This window comes from Pygocentrus nattereri, chromosome 23 (genome assembly GCF_015220715.1).
Source record: "Pygocentrus nattereri isolate fPygNat1 chromosome 23, fPygNat1.pri, whole genome shotgun sequence".
NCBI lineage: Eukaryota > Metazoa > Chordata > Actinopteri > Characiformes > Serrasalmidae > Pygocentrus > Pygocentrus nattereri.
In genome coordinates, this window is record NC_051233.1 from 25,657,832 (window position 1) to 25,678,308 (window position 20,477).

General features: G+C 38.8%; 1 protein-coding gene across 1 annotated transcript; it reads right to left on the minus strand.

Moving 5' to 3' along the window:
* Positions 1-9,149: 9,149 nt before the first annotated feature.
* On the minus strand, positions 9,150-19,241 carry nrgna (neurogranin (protein kinase C substrate, RC3) a). Its single transcript, XM_017697421.2, has 3 exons — positions 19,084-19,241; positions 15,761-15,907; positions 9,150-9,711 (listed from the first exon to the last, which is right to left on the minus strand). The coding sequence occupies exons 1-3, from the start codon at positions 19,096-19,098 to the stop codon at positions 9,691-9,693; spliced, it is 183 nt and encodes a 60-aa protein (XP_017552910.1). The 5' UTR covers positions 19,099-19,241; the 3' UTR covers positions 9,150-9,690.
* Positions 19,242-20,477: the final 1,236 nt, after the last annotated feature.

Consider the following 20,477-nt stretch of genomic DNA (forward strand, 5'->3'; position numbering starts at 1 on the left):
AAAAACATTCTTCACTTTTTATTACTCATTAAATACCTCCGCTCCCGCACCAGCAGGCTTAGGAAAAGCTTTTTTCCTGAGGCGGTTATCCTGACGAACGCTACACAGTCACTTTAAAAAACTGCACTTCCTACACCTTCTGCACTGATGATATACTTCATTCATACAACTTTCATTTGTATTGCTGCTCCCTGATCTGTACAGTATCTATTACATCTACATGTCTATATTTGTATACGCATGTGTATATAATAACCTACATTCATATTACTGCATATCTCACTTTATGTATGTGTTATGTATATATGTATATTATATACTATATATTCAATATGTACATTCCTGTATATAAACTTAATACACAGATAGATAGATACATATAACACTGCATATATAACACTGTATATTTTATATTGTATGTCTCATATTTTATATTACATATTTCACATTTCACTTATACACACATGTATATAACAGTTATATTTATGCACTGGTCACTGTTACCACCGCACTTTATGTAAATAATGTTATATATTGCACTTCTGGTTAGATGCTAACTACATTTCATTGGCCCTGTACTTGTACTCTGCACAATGACAATAAAGTTGAATCTAATCTAATGTAATCTAATCTAATCTAATCTAATCTAATCTAATCTAATCTAATCTAATCTAATCTAATCTAATCTAATCTAATGTAATCTAATCTAATCTAAATACTGATCCTTCATGATGAATTCATGTTTGTGCCCCCTAAAGTAAAGTGATGAACCAGTCACACTTTATCACTCATTAAAAGCTGATAAAGTAGCAGAGGTTAACGTAATCAGTTTACTTTCCAAAATGACAGTCATTAGTTTGCCCATTTTGCCCTTTCGAGAACGCTAATGAAAGATAAGTACAATATGGCTCGTATAAAACATGACATGGACGGAACTCACATGAATGAAAAAGCAGATTTTATTATCTTATGACTTCTACACAATACAGAGAACCAGAGCATGTGAAGATGTCACTGTAGTACACAGAAAGGTTATTCATACTGCAGCGAGCGGTGTTTCCAAACAACTCAAGATCGAGTCTGTGACTCAGCTTTACTGAAAAACACAGAATGGCGAACAAAAGAAAAGGAGAATATCGCGCCAGGTCAGCGCTCATCTAAACACAGTTAGCCGCCTCTCTGTCTCAGCTCAGTCTCTTTACTGCCAGACCCTGGGAAGCTCTGCAAGCGCACACACAGCCCTTCAGAATAAGAGTCGCGTCAAAGGAGGAATAACAAGTGAACCAAGCAGCATAAAATCAACATGTGACATAATCGTGTCAGGGACGTGCCGGACGCCACATATTACTGCTAGAATCACACGGCGCTCGTGAGAAACACAAACACCTTAACACTACTGATAAAACCAAAATGGTTTACCGCAAATAAGTGAGCACCAAATCAAATATTTAAGCTACTTTACAACAAATTTACAAATAATAGCATCTGCAAATCCAGTCTATTTCATCACAGAAAAACAGCTGCATGTTTTACACGTTAGCACGGAGCCCTGCTGGTGACATCCTGTATAAATAAAAAAAATGCGTGGCCACACCTTATTAACACGTGGGAACAAGATCCTAATGTGTGGCCATGACTTAGTAAGGCATGGGAATGAAATGATCAAGTCATGGCCACGACTTAGTAAGGCGTGGGAACAGGATTGTGGCTTACTAAGTCGCGCCCACACGTTAGGATCTCGTTCCCACACGTTAATAAGGTGTGGCCACACGTTATTTTACTTATACAGGATGTTACCAGCGGGGCTCCATACGTTAGTCTAAAAAGACGTGAGGGATGAATATACATACTAGCACTCACAACAATCAGACAATACCACGTGTAAATATATCTGCGATGTAAATTGCGTATATAATATAGTACGCATATACATAACTCACCTTTAAAAGCAAAAAAAAAGCGAAATATTGCAAAAAGGCGAAAATAATTTTTTTAATTATTTCAATTATTTTCATTCGCGTCTCTTAAACAGTTTATGAGAGATGTTCACTCAAGACTCTGGCCGCTTGGCATATAGCATTTATCACAATTACTGCCATTTACTGGCGAAGAAAAATAGCAGTAATTTCCAGCTGCTGAAACAGTTGAAGTGTTACATTTCAGACTGTTGTGTTCCATTACTAAAACAATTAGATATAGCAATTTTTTAAAAAGAATAACAGAGGCATAATGGGAAACACATGTTCATTTTTCTAAATGTAGTATGTTTCAGAATAACTGTGGCCTATATTAAGATCATTCACAGTTGTAACAGCATGACATTGCGGTGCGACACAGGTAATAGGTAATAGAATGAAACTAACAGCTTCTAGCAGCTGTACTAACATTCTTTTTGTGTGATTACTTAACACATGAATTCCTAATAAAATCTGGCACTGAATAAAGCCTTTATTACCTTCATCCTCATTCATTAGTCCATGCGTTAGTAATTTAGTCTTGTGGTTGTTAATATATGGCTAATTCATTTGATCCTGATTAATGACTCATTACTTTCTGATTGGTTATTCCTCAGTAAATGCCTTAATTACTGGCAGATCATGTACCCTTAGTGTGGGGTGTTACCGGAAAGTTTATATGAACATGAAAAAACATGTAAATTGCACCTCGCAGAGGACTGTATATAGCGAGAATGACGCCGTATCAAAAATTATTTGGTTAATTAGAGGAGGACTTCATTGTGTTGGCCTCAGCTTTGATACTGAAATTGCTGTGTAACTGTCAAAGTATGTTTCACATGACTTACAACATGCAACTAGTTGCATGTAAGTTTTACCATGTAAAGCAAGGCATAGACCTCATTTTAATTCGTTTACATTTTAATTGAAAAGTGGAGATAATGTTAAAAACCAGCAGAATTCACCTTCAGTGCTTTTTATAGCATGGCCCAAATACTTTTTGGGGCCACTTTGTGTGGATGCACACCACTACAAGGCCAGAGGGCGCTGACCAGACAGACAAACGCTTACAGACACAAACAGAAACGTCCGATTGGTGTGCCATGGCTATGTTGGATTGCTAGGAGAAGTAGGATGTTCTCTCCTCCATTTGGCTTGCTGGTTCTTTTTCTTCATTTTTAAAACCGCTGCAAACAGAACGCCACTGACCAAATCTTCACTCATCAAGGTTCCCTGAAGTTTGTTGACCTTTTGCATGTGTTCTGGTTTTGATAGATGGCTATAATGTACATGCAGAACGTATAGAATGTGATGTGCTCACATAGCTGAAGGTCTGTTGAAGGTCATTGTTACTGTTCAGCATACCTGCTGTGATCAATCAGGGGTAACTTTACCAATCCCCTGATTTAGTCCTACAAGAAGATAAGAGGATTTACGGTGATTTAATTCTCCGAAGACCATTTATGATGATTTATTTTTCTCAAGCCAATGCAGAGCGCTGGCCACAATGCACGCTGTAATCTGACTGAAACTACAGCAGCGAAAAGGTTATTTTTGTGATTTTTGAGCTAAAAAGGGGGTATGTGGAAATTCCTCTTCATAGTGGGGTGTATAGAACCATTTTTATGAAGAACAATATGCAACAAGTTTTGATATGTATGATTATAATAAAAATCTATGATAATATTAGGCCTAATAATGTTTGGTGCAGTAGAAGATTTTGCAATAACTATCACTATCAACACTATCATGAGCTTCACTCCTAAAAATAAAGATGCTAAGAAGTGTTCTTTGCATGATGGCACATAATAACCATTGTTGGTTCCTTTGAAAGTCTTTTAGTGGATGGTTCTTTAGAGAAACATTTTTGTAGTGTGCTGTGCTTATGAGGAATGTTTTTATGTACTTTTATGTTTGTTTTGTTCTTTTTTTTGCCAGTGATGAAATCCTAGGAAAAAGAGCTTGAACAATTTGACTGACCACATTGGAACAGAGTATGGCCAAACCTCTCACATACATCCAGTATACCAACTAATCAATGATACATTATTCATATTCATGGACATTTACATGCTACACCTTACAGATGTGATAAAAGATGCTTAACTTTTAATTAGCATTGCCATTTCTGGTCTCTCAATGACCCTCAGTATATTTTCGCATATGTTTTGGGACTTTCCTTTTATTTCAGAATGATTTTTCAAATCTCTATCAGCTTTAAATGGGATCCAAATCCACACCAGGTGAATCGCCAAACTGTGCTGGACACCAGCCCTCCAGGACCGGAGTTGTGCACCCCTGTTCTAGAAACTGCTATGGAACCTTTACATTATGTGAAGGTTCTTGAAACTCTGCAAAGGTTCTTCACACTCACAAATCTCCTTTTTAAACATGGTACATTAGAGAAGTGGTTCCCCACCCTGGTCCTGGGGGGAACCCTGGCCCTGCACATTTTTTGTGTTTTCCTGCCAAAACAGACTCACTTCAACTCAGGAATGGCTTGTTAATTAGCAAAGTAGGGAAATAAAAGTGGTTCTACTTTGGAATTTCTCTAAGAACCCTTTGGGGCACCATGAGAAGCAAACATAAGAACCGTGTTCTGAGCCACATAGTATCAGTTAAGTATTTGAGCACATTTTTTGTTGTCATGGCTCTATGTAGAACCAATGACTTTACTAAAGAACCCCTAAAGCACTTATTTTTAAGAGTGCAGGACATCTGTTATAGCATTGGTTTTAAAAGCTCTACTGTTTAGCACTTGAACATATAATTCTGCTGGAAGTGTCATAACAGATGATGTTCCAAATTGGGTTTTTAAATAATCTAGCGCTGGCATAGCTCGCTGAACTTGGCATGAAGAAAAATATAAGATAGGAAAAGTGGTGAACGCTTGGGAATCAGACACGTTCCACTAGCTGAAGTTTATTGGACCCTTCTTATTTCCTCTTATCACTCTGACTGCGGGTTATGTATTATATCTTCCATTGTTCCTTATTGTATTTACTGTAGCCTTTATTGTTTCTTTTGATAAGACACTGTGTCTATTGAGGGCTGTCTCTTATTGTTTCTTTTGATAAGGCTTATTATTACTTTTATTGTATCCTTTATTATTTCTGTTACCCGTGTCTTGTTTGTCATTTTTTTGCAGAGAGGCTTTAGTTCCAGCTTATTGTCTGAAAGGTACAAAGCAAAGTTTTTTTTTAAACTGAGAGAGAGGGCAAGATTGATAGATGCCTAGACGTGTGCGGCTTACTCCAGCTGTCACTGAATATAATAATAATTTCATCATCCCGCCACATAAAAGGCAGCGTAGGAGTGGGTGGCTTGCTGATGGCGACCCCCCTCATATATGTCTCTCAATTAAAGCACGTTTTACAGTAGTGGAGCGCGAAAAAAAGCAGAGATTAAAGCCGACCAGCCTGGAGAGAGACACACATACAGGACCGAGAAAGCACAAGCAGCTCTGCCTTTCTGGTTGCTACGGGAGACGGAGTGAGTGAGATTCATATTTCATAACTCTCTCTCTCCCGCCCCCACCCGCGTCCCTGGGACGTGTCAGCGCGAGTGGGAGCCCGCGGAGGCGTAAAGTGGGCTCCGAGGCTCCACAGCAACTCAAGGCCCTCGTTTCACAGCCTGGTTCGGCTTAGCTCAGCTCAGAGCTGGAAAAAACAATGAAAAAGAGGACTTTAGCTCTGCTCGAGCTGGATTAAGCCCTATTTAACCTGGATTGGTTGGAGAGAAATTATAATTTAAGTGATTACCGATGAGATCCATGATTTTAATCCAGTAGCATCCAGAAAGACAATGGCCATAGTTTTTACACTCTAACAGTAATAATTTCGGAGCAGATTGCCTTCTGCATTTCGCCGAATCCCTTAGCAATAGCAGTCTTTTTATAATAGATGTTCTGTCTCAATATTGCTTTTAACATTTAGCCCCAATTTACGTACAGGCCATTACTGTATTAACTCAAGTAAAGTTTGTTAGAGGGAATGAGGCAACATAATCGCAGAACTTGCCCAGAAACCATTGTGATCTGATGTGATTTCCTTATCTGAAAAAACGGCAGATGAAGCCGATTATGACCAAGAAAAACAAACCACTCAAAGGTCAATGTGAATCAGAAGTTCTAACTCATTTTTTTTCCATACGATGATGTATTTCCGAGTGAAACATTAGGGAGGGTCTCTGAGCTCCCTCCTGAATACTGGTGCAGGTAGGGAGGGGAGGGGAAACTTTATATTATTTCTTGTAAATGGATTTTTAGTCACTCGCTTAACTATTTAGCTTCAATATTAGCCTAGACCTGAGATCTAGTGAACAACACATCTTCTCCTCTTGCTCCCTTGTATATTATAGCTGTAATGCTGTTCAAAGTTGTGAAGTAAAGTTGACAATGGTGTGTTGTTATTGTTATTGAATGTTATTGCATATTGCTCACAAGCACATCCAGGCTATGCGTGAATGCTGTCAATCTGTGGTAAAACTGATTTTATCCCAGTGAATTCCCTTTCAAATTACACTGAAGAACTAGTAAATACTTCAGCTCAAACAGTGCTTACAACAACCTTTGGGCTCCGAGTTGGGACATTCCTTGCGTTGTGTTTCACTTTGATTTGTGTGCTCAGACTCTGACTACAAGTCTATTTTTGAGCCTGGCTCTTGAAGAGTATTTTTAGGCCTTTAAATGCATCAGCTGACATGTTCTTAGGAGAAAAGCTGTAGGCAGAAGATGAGCAGAAATCAAATATGCAAGGCCCAGTCTATACTCAAACTAGAAATAAGTTACCATGAAACCACGTAGACACATCCTCACATCACATTGGTCTCTCGTATAGATAGTGACCTCGTGTTTTGTTGTATTTTTTCAACAGGAATGCTTTTTGCCAGCCACGGTTAAATATGATTACAAGGGAAAACAGAGTGGATGTGTTAAAAGTGTGTGGGGGAAAATGAAGGAAGGGCTAATTACTGTATGCTCTACTTTCTCCTGTCCATTGTGATTTAGTGTACTGTAATTAAAACATGAGCTGTGGAGCTCTTGTGGCCTGGTGAAAAAAGCACACCAGTGGGAAAGCGACGATGAAGATAACAAAGAATGAAGAAAACTGAGAAACAGAGGGAACTGCTAGGGAGGAAAGCGGTAACAAAGAGAGATGCCCACCCAAAGTGGTTTGTCAATAATTAATAAATAACTGGAGTGTGGTTTTCAAGACAGCTGCCGGCAAGATGTGTGTTGTCATACCTATGCAATCTTGACCTCAGTTTTTCTCCATTTTATGCGGAAGCGTAAGAGGCAGCTGAGTGGCACACGGGTTAAATTGACAATCCGTGTTCCCTGAACATTTGATCGGATCCAAGTGGATGAGCACCAACACGTGCGAGCGGCAAGAAAAGACATTTGTAGAGCCAAGGCTGGACTCGATGAGTGCATTCTACCCAATCCATTTTTAATGCAGATCTGTGCTAGTTGGGAGCCTGAGTCACTCCCTCTTCAAAGATTGATTAGGCAGTGGGAAAACCTCGCTACACGCAGACTGAGGAACCATCGTCTGCTCTCTTTGCACACTTGGCTTTATTATGGTGGCCTCTTTACTGGCATTAGCAAAGCAATATGAAACATAATTATTGCAAGTAGCTTACACTGGACCTACCTAAGCTCTGCCCATTTCTCTTTATGCTCTTTCTACTTTTGCAAGGTTGGGCAAGCTTTATGGAATACAGTTAAATATCCCTTTCAACCCAATGAGCAGTTGCGGGGAACAGGTTAGTTGTTGAAAGGCCTAAATTCGGAGTGTTTTCTTGATTTCAAATGACTTTTATTTTGAAAAGCTCAAGCTGAAATGTGTAACAAAACCATGCTGTAATAAATGCTTTTTAATGCAACAAAAAGTGCCATAGTTTTCAACTTTTTTCTCATATTTGTAAACCCCTGGCCATCAAATTCAAAACTTTCAGTATTATGTTTATTTCCCTACCAGCAGGACTTTTATTTTGTTTCAGAGGTCAAATATGACAATAGGGCAAATACGACAATGAGAAAGTTATTTGACAAGTCCCTTAGAGTAATTTAAGCTGTGCTGCAGTAGCTAGTGGTCTAGGCCACATATGCTAATATGTTAATAGATCACTTAACTTCACACAGCTGGTTAAGATGGTCTTTCGCCGCTGTTGAAGACGCTTAAGCGTTCACACTGTAATTGTTCTGTGATCATATGCGTCCCTGACCACCTCCAGAGCTGGTTTGAGTGATCAGATCACAATGCGTCTCCAAGACGCGCTGCACCTCGTTCACTCCAGCATTTAACGCTCTCCACTTATGTTTACTTCACCCAGGACACATGTTAATGCCAAATGTTGATAGGGCCTAATGTTTGTTTACTTGAGCTCAAACTGTCTTCACGTGCGAGCTACTAAGTATCGACACTTAGGAAAAGAGACAATTAAATTAGTAATTGCAATTATTTAATATGAGAATTGATCCTAAAATGTCATTATTGTCACTGAGTCCTATTAATAATGCAATCTAAACTGAGGTATTCTGTGAAGAAATGGGTTATAATCACAGTTTCTGAGGATAATTTATATTAGCTTGTACTGTTTATATCTGTTTAAAATGAATTTTATCTAAAATTCATTTTTTAAAAATATTTGTCTGGATTAATTCATGCTTGATGTGGATGTTTTTTTTGACGATAGAAAATTCTTGTGTTTCTTGTCTCAAAACGCACCTAAGAACATCTCTGGATGTAAGATTTCTTGGAAAGTAGCAGCAAATCTGAGCAAATCTGAAAATGCTGACTTATTCAGTGTCCTTGCTGGCCAGTAGGACTGAATGATTAATCTTTTTTCAAAATTGAAACCACGATGTGAGAACCACCTGTAGATGAGTGAGACCAATCAGAAGCCACCAAAAACATGTGATATGACATCACAACCACAACTAACTGGCAGTCTGGTGCAGCACGTTCAGCGTTCAAGCTTTAAGTCAGAAAAAGTTGGTATGCTAGGCTTTTCTGACATAATAACAGGTCTGGACATCAATTTCTACAAAATAACCGCAATTTAAATCATAATTAATGCAATTAGATATTTTCCCTAAATGATTCAGCCCTAATGTCCAGCTACTGAAACAGCGTGCCCTTGAATTAGAGTGGTCCAAGGAACTTTCAAACAAACAACACCTAAAAGCACTGAATCCAACCCATTTTGCTTTATTAAACAGGCAGAAACAAAGTCACACTAGAAAAGGCGATGGCCTGTCTTGTAATAAATGCACACTTCCACATTGTAAGAATACAGCCAGGGAAGTGAGCACAAAAACAGAAAAGAAAAGAATGAACAAATTCCCTCACTTTTTGGCTTGTTCTGCTAGCAGCCACAGAGAACATGCCTTTCACTACAAATAAACTGATTTATTGATTGATTGTCTAAAAAAAAGAAAAAAAATGAAACCGACTTTCCACAGAAGCTATATAACATGCTGAGAGGCTATTGTGTGCCACAGACTAACGTCCAGACTTTATCGGAAGCAGAGGAGGAGTGAAAGGCCGTTGATCTGAGGGCAGACTCCGGACCTAGTTTTTTTCTTCTAAGTTTACACTTGTATATATTTTACACTGAAGGTTTCTCTTCGACAAAAGACCTCTGGTTATTGCAGTGATGTGTGTGCTCCGCCATACTCAGGGAAAGTAAAACCGTCAGGGCTGTGGCGGCGGCGGGACGTCCTCTGAAGCTACTTCTGCTCTCGTTGTTTCTGCAACAGACAAAGGACCATACGAATGTGTGAATTCTTGCATAAAACTGTGCAAAAGAAAAGCTACAAATGAGCAAAGTAAATTCATATAATTACATTTTCTATGTTACTACATTGTGCTGTCATATCAAATCAGAAAACGCTGGCTGTTCTTTACATTGTGTGAAGATTTCATGGTGATTGGACCAACAGAAGTGGTCCCCTAGTGCCTGGAATGAAGTATGGATACATGAAAGGTTAAGAATATTTCTTCCTTCTTTAATACAATTACAATGTCAGAAAAACTCATTTTGTTACAACGGCAATGTTCTGTTCGAGCAGGCAAATAGCCCACATAATAGACCATAAGTAAACATGATGTGCAAATATTACTTTTAATTTTCAGTGTTTCCACCCTTTGCCCTTACCACAGCTTCTATTCTTTTCAGGAAACTTGCTTTCATTTTTTCAAAGAAATCTGGAGGGATATTTTTCCACAAATCCAAAGCTCAGTCTTATAAATTGGTTGCATGTTCTGCTTCTTACACTCCAAATAATCCCAGGCACATTCAGTGATGCTGAGGTCTGGACTCTGAGAACACCAGCAGCTTCTTTGTTTGTTTCACAGGTATCTTTTCTCAGTAATGGCTTCTTGCCGGCTCCACATCCTTTCAGACTCGTAGTGTTGAGTTGTTTTCTCTCAGTGGGAGGATGGACAGAAACACCGGATCTGAAGCAAGAGTGGAGCTCGATTTTCTCTCACAAAGATGAACACTGTAAATACTGTTTACCGCATGGTGACTCTTCTGGTGATTTACCAGGTCTTGCATGGTTGTTGCCCCATTTTCTCTGTAAGAATGATTTTTGACTTTCTTCTTCCTTACCCTTATCTAATCTAATCTGGAATAACTCCTGAAGGATGAACAACTTGTACTTAGTGGTCTTTTTGACTGGAAATTGAATAAATGTAGAGGGGAGGTCTCTGATTTTTGCACCATACTGTATATGTAATAAATTACATTAAAGCAAAGGCACATTGGAGTATTATAAACGCTAAGCATGGGTAAATAAAACAACATCATAAACCATAATCCATTCCAAATATCTGGAATTCCTATTAAATTTCAGATATTTGTCATTGAACATAATACATTTGATAAATTATTTTGAAGCAAAGATGTGATGGAGCATTAACAATATCTACAGTACAAAAAATAAGAACTGAGACTTTAACTGTGTTAGTAAACACTGTGTTAATATCAATTGGGTGGCATTTTTAGCAAGTAACACATAAAATACATGTAAAATACACAGAGTTAAGGAAAAGCTGCATTGTACGTATTTACAATGCATAAATAAAATGGGTGAGATGCTGCTCCCATGACATTAACTGGGTACCATCTGTATTATTGCCTAGCAACAAGTAATTAAGGCAGCATTGCTAGGATACCGTTTCAGCCACAGTGAGGTCCATGGGGGAGATATTGATTCCAGGCAGAATATTCTCTATAGAGTTTTATTAAAGCCTTTCCTAAAGAATCCCAAACGCCCCTCTTATAGAAATCTGTGTCACGGAGAAACTTTCTTCTGTCAGCTTTGTGTTCACCGCGAATGGAGCCGTCAGAAGTAAATGAGAAGAAAGCCTCAGTGTTCTTCAGCCATAGAGCACCTACGGTACCAAAGCTAATGTAGAACAAATGAACACTGCTCTGCCTCAATAAACCAACAGCAAACCATTCTGAAGGTCTCAGGAAGAAAATTACGCAAGTGTAAATGAGGTGACATTATGGACTGTAACTCATTTTCAAAGTGTGAAAATGTGACAAATGTTAGTTTTCTAAGTGCTTCAACACAGTTTTCTTAGAGTTGTCTACATTTCTAATTAACACCAATATAAACTTGCTCAATGATCACATTTGATGATGATATTTTATGTTTCTCAGGATGAATATTACAATATTCGAAAACCAAAACAGCAATTTTGCTCACACTATCACTCTAGCACACTAGGACAAGGTGTGGAATTAAGGCAGACTATATCATAATTACTGCGGTCGGAACAAAACCTCCCTGGTATCGATGTTTCTGCTGTTTTTTGTCTTTTTTGCATGATTTAAAATGCCAGCTGGCTTTCACTGTGTCTATTATGTCGAAATTTCAAAGCAAATGGACCAATAAAAACTGTACAAAATGACTTAGAATTAAATCTTGACACAATAGCTTTCATTTAAGAAAGTTGGGAATGTTTAAAGTTACTTTAATAATTATATAAACTAGAGAAGGAATATTGGTATCGATAAGTATTACTATCAGGCTAACATCCACAGAAAATCCTGGAATGTGTATTGGAAGGTGAAAAAGGATGAAACCTGTGAGGAGGAGTGTTTAGGCATGACAGACTACTTTTAGTAAAGTGCTTCATTTAAAAAACAGCTAATTTTAAAGATGAGTTGTTATAAAAAAAAGATCGGATCTGTAACAGTGTACTACTGAAAAAGTGGTATCATACACCATATACAAATATACGTTTGGATGTTCACAATCTGCTCCTCAAGAGAATCTAAGGCAAATTTCTAGGATTGTTATTGCACCACTTATTCTAAATCACCAGCCCTTGTAAAAAGCACCTTGTATTAGATCTACCCCCTCCAGGGTTTGGCAACACTAATCCACTACACCTGATGACTGTCTTCAGAAGTCACGATCAGGTGTGTTGGATGGTATGTAGTGAAGGTAGACCTCTAAGAGAGCAGCGGCCATCACTCATCTGTAAACTCTTTTTCCTCCAAGCTACTGAAATTGAAACTTAATATTAAAATACTGTAAGAAAAACACTATATTGGTTGGGCTGTGGAGTTAACAGCAGGTTGTTATCTTTCATATCATCTAATCTGCAGGTTGATATTTTCCATTTTTGTAAATTTTAAATATAATTGATCTTACCAGGAAATTTTTATGCTGCAACAATACTGATGTGTCATATCAGTGCTACTAGGGTACGTTCATTTTGATGATTTCTGCTAATTTTATTGCACAGTTTATTTATTTTCTTAGTTTTAAGGTTATTGAGACAAAAAGACAAGAAATAAATAGAAATAAGTCTTTTCTAAAAAAAGATTTTTGTACACAGATTTTCTGTTTTTTTTTATGTTAAATAAAATAATAAAAATAAGCAGCAATTGTGCATTAAATATGTGAAAAAATACGTGACAAAGTGTGTTCTCTGAAGAAAATCAACAAAAATGTCACTTGACTGGGGTGCTTAAACGTTTCCATACGTCTGTATGTGTGATGCTAGGAGACGCTGTAAAGCTTTTCTCAGCCTATGATTAAAGAAATTTCATTGCAAAATGTCCAGTGTTGAACTAACACCTACACAGCCAGTTTCCCAGAGCCATGTTAACTTTAAGTGTAGACTAAAAATGATTTTCAGTGGTGAATCATCACTGGCATTGCAATAAAGACTAGACTTAATCCATGTCCAGGAAACAGCCCATAATGTTGCATTAACATCTACTGAGTCAATGTAGTCTTAATACCCACAGTGTTCGTTTAAGTTCACTCGGAGCAGATCACATCTTATCGCACATTATTTACCCTTGTTTAAGAAAAATGTTTATGAAGAAAACGGTAGACTGTATATTACTGTGTAACATTTCTACAGCTGCACTGTACTGCTTGGGTTGACTGTTTGCTTCTGAAAGTTGTATAAAGCACTCTGGGCATTTTCTAGTGCCTACTGGACAAGGGTGCTTCTGTTGGAAGCCAAGTCTTACAGAATGAAAACATGTTTGGGGGTGTGAGTCAGCTGTTTAGAGAATATAATCCCATTTGTGTGAAAATGGTTCCAGAATTTCCAGACTTTTTGCAATCGTGAAACCGCAGAAGCAGAAGATGTAAAAAGGGTTAAAAAAAAGCTAAAACTACTATGACATTTATGACATTTATGATGTTTATTTTAAATATTCTTTGTTAAATAATAGGAAGCATGTCATGAGATCATATTACGAAACATTTCCATGTTATAAGTGTAACTCATTTTGCTTAATCTTAGTTCAGCTGTGGTAATACTAGCTAGGGCTAGTACCTTTACTTTCTTGTTGACTTTCTAGTCAAAAAACACGAACCCCAAGGGACTTTAGGGCCACAGGTGTGTACGAGTCAAAAATCAGTGGGCAGCTGATTCCCACGAGGCCAAAGGTGTTTGAAAACAGCAAACAAGTTCTGGGCAGGATGTTGTTTTCATGAAGAAAACTAGATGCTATGTAATTTGCCAATTAGACATGGAAAGTTCCATTTAAAAGACCAGCATCAAAGGTACAGGTACTCAAAAAAACATGTGATATAGAACAGAGAAGAAACAAGATTGGTGAGGCAAGTAATTGTCTTTGAAGGGAAGTTCCATTTGTCACTGGTACAGAATTGAAGGTGCTAAAAATTAAGATGACCAGTATATAAGCTGATATAATTTAAAACGCTAAAAGATTAAACAGACTTCAATCAAAAAAGCTGTGTTAATGTTACTTTACATTTACATCATTCAAATGTGCTCAGCACGAATGAAATATGTTACGTCACCACTATTACTATGTTAAAGTGCTTAATTTCACTTAAGTTGATGTAACACATTTGATTAGTGTGGAACTGATGTACACACTAGAACCATGTAAATTTAACAAGTTTTTTAGTGTAGTTTTAATGAAACATCGATTTACTGACTGGTATGATTGTCAGTGGTCGAGTGTGAATTGCCAAATATATGCCTGTCAGTTCTCAATGTGCTTACAGTTGTATAAAAGAGTTTAAATAAACAGAAATCAGATAAACAGCAGAAAATCTCAAATGATATAAATATTGCATCATAGGCGTGGCGCTGATTCCCAGGAGTTTTATTGGTTTCGGTTATTTATTTCTTGTTTTCCTTATTTTTAAACAATTTTCATCATTAAAAAAGTTTTTTGTGTGTTTGTTATTATATATTCTCATGCTAATATTTAGGTTTGGATCCAGTTTGCACACAATTGTCACTTCAATCATGATATCGTTTTGTGTCCACATTGAATAGCTCAGCTTGTATTGCTACGATACAGTTAAACAAGGAGGAGAGGTCTGATTGGCACCACCTGTGTTTAAATCCCAGCAGTGTGACAACAGCAACAAAAAATACTAACACTAATGCAATTCATTATTTTTAGTATTTTTTACAGACAAAGATGCATCAGCATCCCGGGGGCAGTCATGGGCTGGAGGTTAGGGAACCAACCCTGTGACTGGAAAATCGCTGGTTTGATCCCTTCGGCTGACAGCACATGACTGAAGTGCCCTTGTGCAAGACACCTAACCCCCAATTGCTCCCCAGGCACTGTGGACAGGGCTGCCCACCAATCCGGGCAAGTGTGCTGTGTCCCCTAGTGTGTGTGTGTGTTCATTAGTGTGCATGTATGTGGGTGTTTCACTGCATAGATGAGTTAATTGCGGCGGCCTACTTCCACAGTGTGCAAAACACAGTTGGCTGATAATTCAATTCAATTCAATATAAGTGTCCAACTGATACACCAGTTGGGTTGGTTTTAAATAATATATATAATTTTAGTTAATTAGTACTTATTTTTATCATTTTTTTCAACAGTTCTCTTGATGGAAAGCTTTTTTGTGTTAGAAAGGTTTGGATGCATTTTGCATGTTTTTGTTATTTTAGCCATGTTATGGTTTTGTGTTCAAATTGACCAGTTCAGCTTGTATTTATACAAGAGAAGAGAGCAGATGATAGCTGTCAGTTTGGTAGTTGATCCCCTGCCCAGGTAACCACAACATGATAAACCAATATGAGCAAGACTCCTACCACTACCTTTACCTACCCCTCACTGTAGAGTTTGGCAGAGTCTGATTTGCTCCTGCTTTATCTGTGAGATTTGATGACCCTGATAACTACATGGGACCTAAATGTCAGCCAGTCTCATATATCTCAACTCTTCCGTAGTTGTAAGCCAAGTGTTTCAAAACATCTCAAAGTGTTGAAAATGGGCAGCTGACTGTTTTTCTCTACTGAGTCTCCAACAGTGGTGCTTACCTCTTCTCTGGGCTTGTCGTCCTTCATCTTCTTCCTTGTCATGTGGCCTCGAAAGCCGGCTTGAATCTTAGTAGCAGCCTTGTTAGCGGCCGGGTCATCGAGTGGGATGTCCATGATATCTTCGTCCTGTGGCTGACTGCACCCCTCCTAAAGGAAGTAACAACGCATAAGGACGAGCACAGAGTTTATGAGTGTGGACAGGAATGAAATCTGTCACATGACAGATTAGAAGTCTGCTTTCTGGCACAACAGTATGTCATCTCTTTCTAACCCATCTGGTGTAAACATTCGAACAGTGAAAGCTGAAATGAAGATGACATTTAGGGTGAAATCGCATTACTTGGTGTTCAGTGAAATTCACCACCTGACCGTACAGCACTAGTTATTTCATAATTTCAATCATTTTCATAGACTCACCATTCCAGCATTTGAGTGTACGGCTATCATGACAGAACGAATGGTTAAGATTTAGCTAAAACTTCCTACTAATATCTTGCCAGGTGGACACATTTGTTTATATGTATGTTTTTATATTACTATATATTTGATAAAAGATTAAAAATCTTTGAAAAATGCTTTCTAGTTTCGACCAGTTTGCTCGATTCATCGTCAAAACAATCCTTAGATTGCTCGATTACTAATAAAATCAATAGGGTCTTTTCTTCAGTGATGAACCTGATGTCACAAATACTGCAATACTTTTCCACAGACCATGAAATTCCATGAAATCCCTTTAGGTTTATCTCCTCTAATGAGCCAGCAAGGATGCTAAAATCACACTTCCTCCCTGATGGCTTTCTATGAACCTTTTCTTCTGCCTTCCCATTGGGGTAGGCCTTGTCATAGGTCCCTGCCGAGGCTCAAGTTTCCGACAGCTCATCTAATTTGGCTTGCCCACTGGGGGTGTGCCACTGTTAGGGGACCTGGCATGTGCGTAGCCTGAGCTTCTCAGACGAACTTTGCGAGGAACCAACTGAGCGAGAAGTAAGCACGACACTCCTCAGAGGCTCCGCTGCTGTTATGGAGGGATAAACACTGATCTATTATACAACAAACAAGGTCTCGTGGGCCTCCTGTATTCTTTCTTGTCTCAGGCCTTTCAAGTGGCAAAGACACGCCAACATCAATATAGCAAATACACATAATTTGCAAATGTTCGTCAAAATTACCTGAACATACATGAGACTACATGACACCTATATAAGCCTTTCATGACAGCTGACATGATCCTACACAGACATTTATAATGGTGACACTTGCTGGAGTAAGCCTTTCCAAAAGCTTATGTAGGTTTATGTCAGATGTCATGAAAGGCTTATGCAGCCTTACGAATGCTGCCCTTCAGTATAGTGTTACCTGTTTTCATTTGGAGATGCTCAACACAGTGGCTTCCTCATTCATAACAAACAGTTAGGTAAAGAAATCTGCATAGCAACCAGCCTATCTAGAACCTTCTGACCACTGGAACTGAGACCAATCAAGAAGGATCTTGTGTGAACTGAACTTGTGAGCGTGTGTCATTAGAAGCGGCAGCCCATTGGCTTGGAACATGCAGATGGCCATCTGTCTCATCAGTCACAAGGCACGTCTTCGGATTATACACAGATAATTGCTGTTTCTGGAAAGTTCTGCGCCCTCCTACAAACACTCAAGTCAGAACCCACGCAGAGGACGCCTTGTGTAACATCCCTGACTGCTTGTGTCCCTGCCACTGGAGAGCATTAAACAAAGAGAACAAAGACGCTTCTTTGAAAGCTCTGCATGCTTTGTGTCGGTGGACCTGGACGATGGTTCTGTCAGTCGACAGTTTGGGGGAGTTTTGTTCAATTTCTACCAAACATTGTGACAGATGAACAAAGGCGATTAAGCAGCAGAAGCTGTCATGCCAGCCAAGGCGACTCTTCTGAGAAAATGTGGTTTCCAGCATGCCTCCACGCACCAGACCTCAGCTCATCCTGAACCTTCTCAACCCTGCAACCACAAATCCCTGGTCAGTTTACCAATGAAGAACATATATCAGCCATTACAATTCAAATCCATTGCTCTCAGACAGGAAGACTCAAGCTGTTTCCATATGCAAACGGGTCGGAGTTTTCCTTCCTCATCCAAAAGGAAAGAACATTAATTTGAACATGAGTTCACTTGTTCCTGACCGTCTTTGGGGCCCATGCAGAACAAATGACAGATAATCGAGGCATGGCCTCTCAGGGGTCAAGAAAAAACAGAAATACATTCTGCCATCCAATATCAGACGGAAGAAGGTGGGTTCCCCTTTGAAAGTTGGTTCCTCTCAGCATTTCTTCTTCAGGGCGTTTCTGTCCAGCTTGATCATTAGAGCTTTCATAAAACTGGAACATGCTATACAAACAGAAGTGAATTAAATACATTCAGAAGAGTGTCTATGTCAATGGTTTTAACCAGCTGGAGTCAGCAAACCACCGACATCTCACTGAAGAACATTACAGTTCAATTCACCTATCAGTCAGAATTGATTGGTAATACCTACTGTTAAATGACATAGGATAATACCCTCTCTCACATCTAATATACTCTCCCACCATCATACACTCTTAAAAAGACTGTTCAAGGTTTCCTCAGTAAAGGTAATGCTTCTGTTTAGAACCATGAGTTCTATAAAGAACCATTTCATGCTTAAACGTTTCTTTGCATGGTGAAATTGCTCTTCAGATTGATGGGGAAGGTGTTGTATAAGGTTTGATATAGAATTGTTTTGGTGAATGGTTCTATATAACACCAAAAAGCCATACACAACAATGTAGAGCCACACACAACACATTCTCCACCAATCCGAACAACGATTTCACCATGCAGAGAACCATTTAAGCCTATATAGAAGAAAAGGGTCAAAACAGAACCAACCCCTTTACTGAAGAGCCCTCGAAGAGCATCTTTTTAAGAGTGCAGGTACGAGAAACATCAAACAAGAAGCAAGTTCTGAAGAAGTGATGCTCTACTTTCCACTTCAGCATTTTCCAGATCACTGTAAGCAAATTCGCAGTCATCCCAATGGAGCACATATTACCCAAAGCCAGCTCTTCACTCAGTGTTATGTAACGGCTCAGCATTTGCAGGTGTATGAATACACATATTTATCATTTTCTAATGTTTGCTTTCTAACACTGGCACGCATATGCTTCACTTCAAGGCAGTAAACCGACCGAAGGCTTCGTTCGCAGTAACTCTCAATAAATCAATGCAATAAAGAAACTATTCACAGCTCGAGCTCTGAAGCACAAGCCACACTAACAAAGCCAATGAAAGTTTTCTGGGCTTTTCTTTGAAGAAAAACAAACGCTCCTTACTTTTCGACAGTCCATAGCGACGTGGGGAGATGTGCTGAAGATGTGGGAGAAGCAGCTGAACTTGTCCTCAGGTGATAACAGGAGCGAGTCTCTCTGCTCTCTCGGCTCTGCTGGCTCCGTTCTCCTCCCTCCCTCGTTCTCCACCTCTACGAGAACAAGCGCTGCGATCTCACTGACCAATCAGATTCGGCGACAACACAGCCGGCAGCCAATAGCGTTACAGGAACGGCCACTTCTGCTGCCACCAGACAGATTAGCGATACTAGCTACCGAACTTCTGCAACGTTACCGTCGTGCTCGACAGCCTCTTATTCGATTTTTCCGCTCCACCTTAAACGGTACAGGCGCCAGAGCGTTACTGCTGCTCAATTTAAGGTGGAATTAAGGGAAAACTGAAGTAAAACCCTGAGCCAGCCAGCCAGCTTCAGCCTTGTGTTGTCTGAGGCGTTTGGTCAAGTCAGGACTACAAGTGGGATAAACATTCAAGATATTTCGCTTTAATATGGCAGAAATAGTGATATTTCACTGTATAATAGGTTTAATTCCTGTATGACAGGTTTAATTCCAAAGGTGGTTCCTAAATCCGAGTTTTAGTCAGTCTCTCTCTCTCTCTCTCTCTCTCTCTATATATATATATGTATAATATAGAGTTAGTATGTAGTCAGTAGTCAGTATGTAGGGCACTGACTTTTTTTGTTGTTTAATGTAAGGAATGAAATGGTAGCTACATCGCTTCCAACATAACAACATAAACTACTCTCTAGCTTCTCTACGGATTAAAAGGAACCAAATCCATGTTCTTTAGAAAAACGAACCAATTCTGCTCACAGGATGAACCATTTCAGTGAACTGGGGCAGGTAGTTAAAGGACAATTCCACCAAACCTTTCAAAATTTTAGCCATTTCAAGTCGTTTAATGTACAATAACTCATTGTAGAGAAATCTGCAGACTGTCATGGTAATATTGTCATCACACCACCAGTGTGAACAATTATGACCCGGTAAGTTTCTCGATCACAAAATAAGCGGTTTACATCAAACCACTCTGGATGACCTTGTTTACATGTTATCAATTTTATTATCAAGAAAATGAGAACAATCGGTGGGGTTCCCCTTTAAAAAGCGATTGGCTGTTCGCGCTCACTGATGTCATGGATGTACATGAGGCGCCGTTTTAAACTCCTATAGCTCAAGTTTAAAAGCTCTTAAAATATCACGTCAGTGTTAAAATGTCTGTGTTCAGGAAATGATTGTATGTTTTTTACATTAAAAATGTTATATATATTTATTAAATATGGTTTTGTTCAAATGCTCCATATCAACCCATTGGCATTGCACAGTGGTAATTCTCCTCTCTACAAGTTCTCTGATAATGGCAACATTTTTAAGGGGGG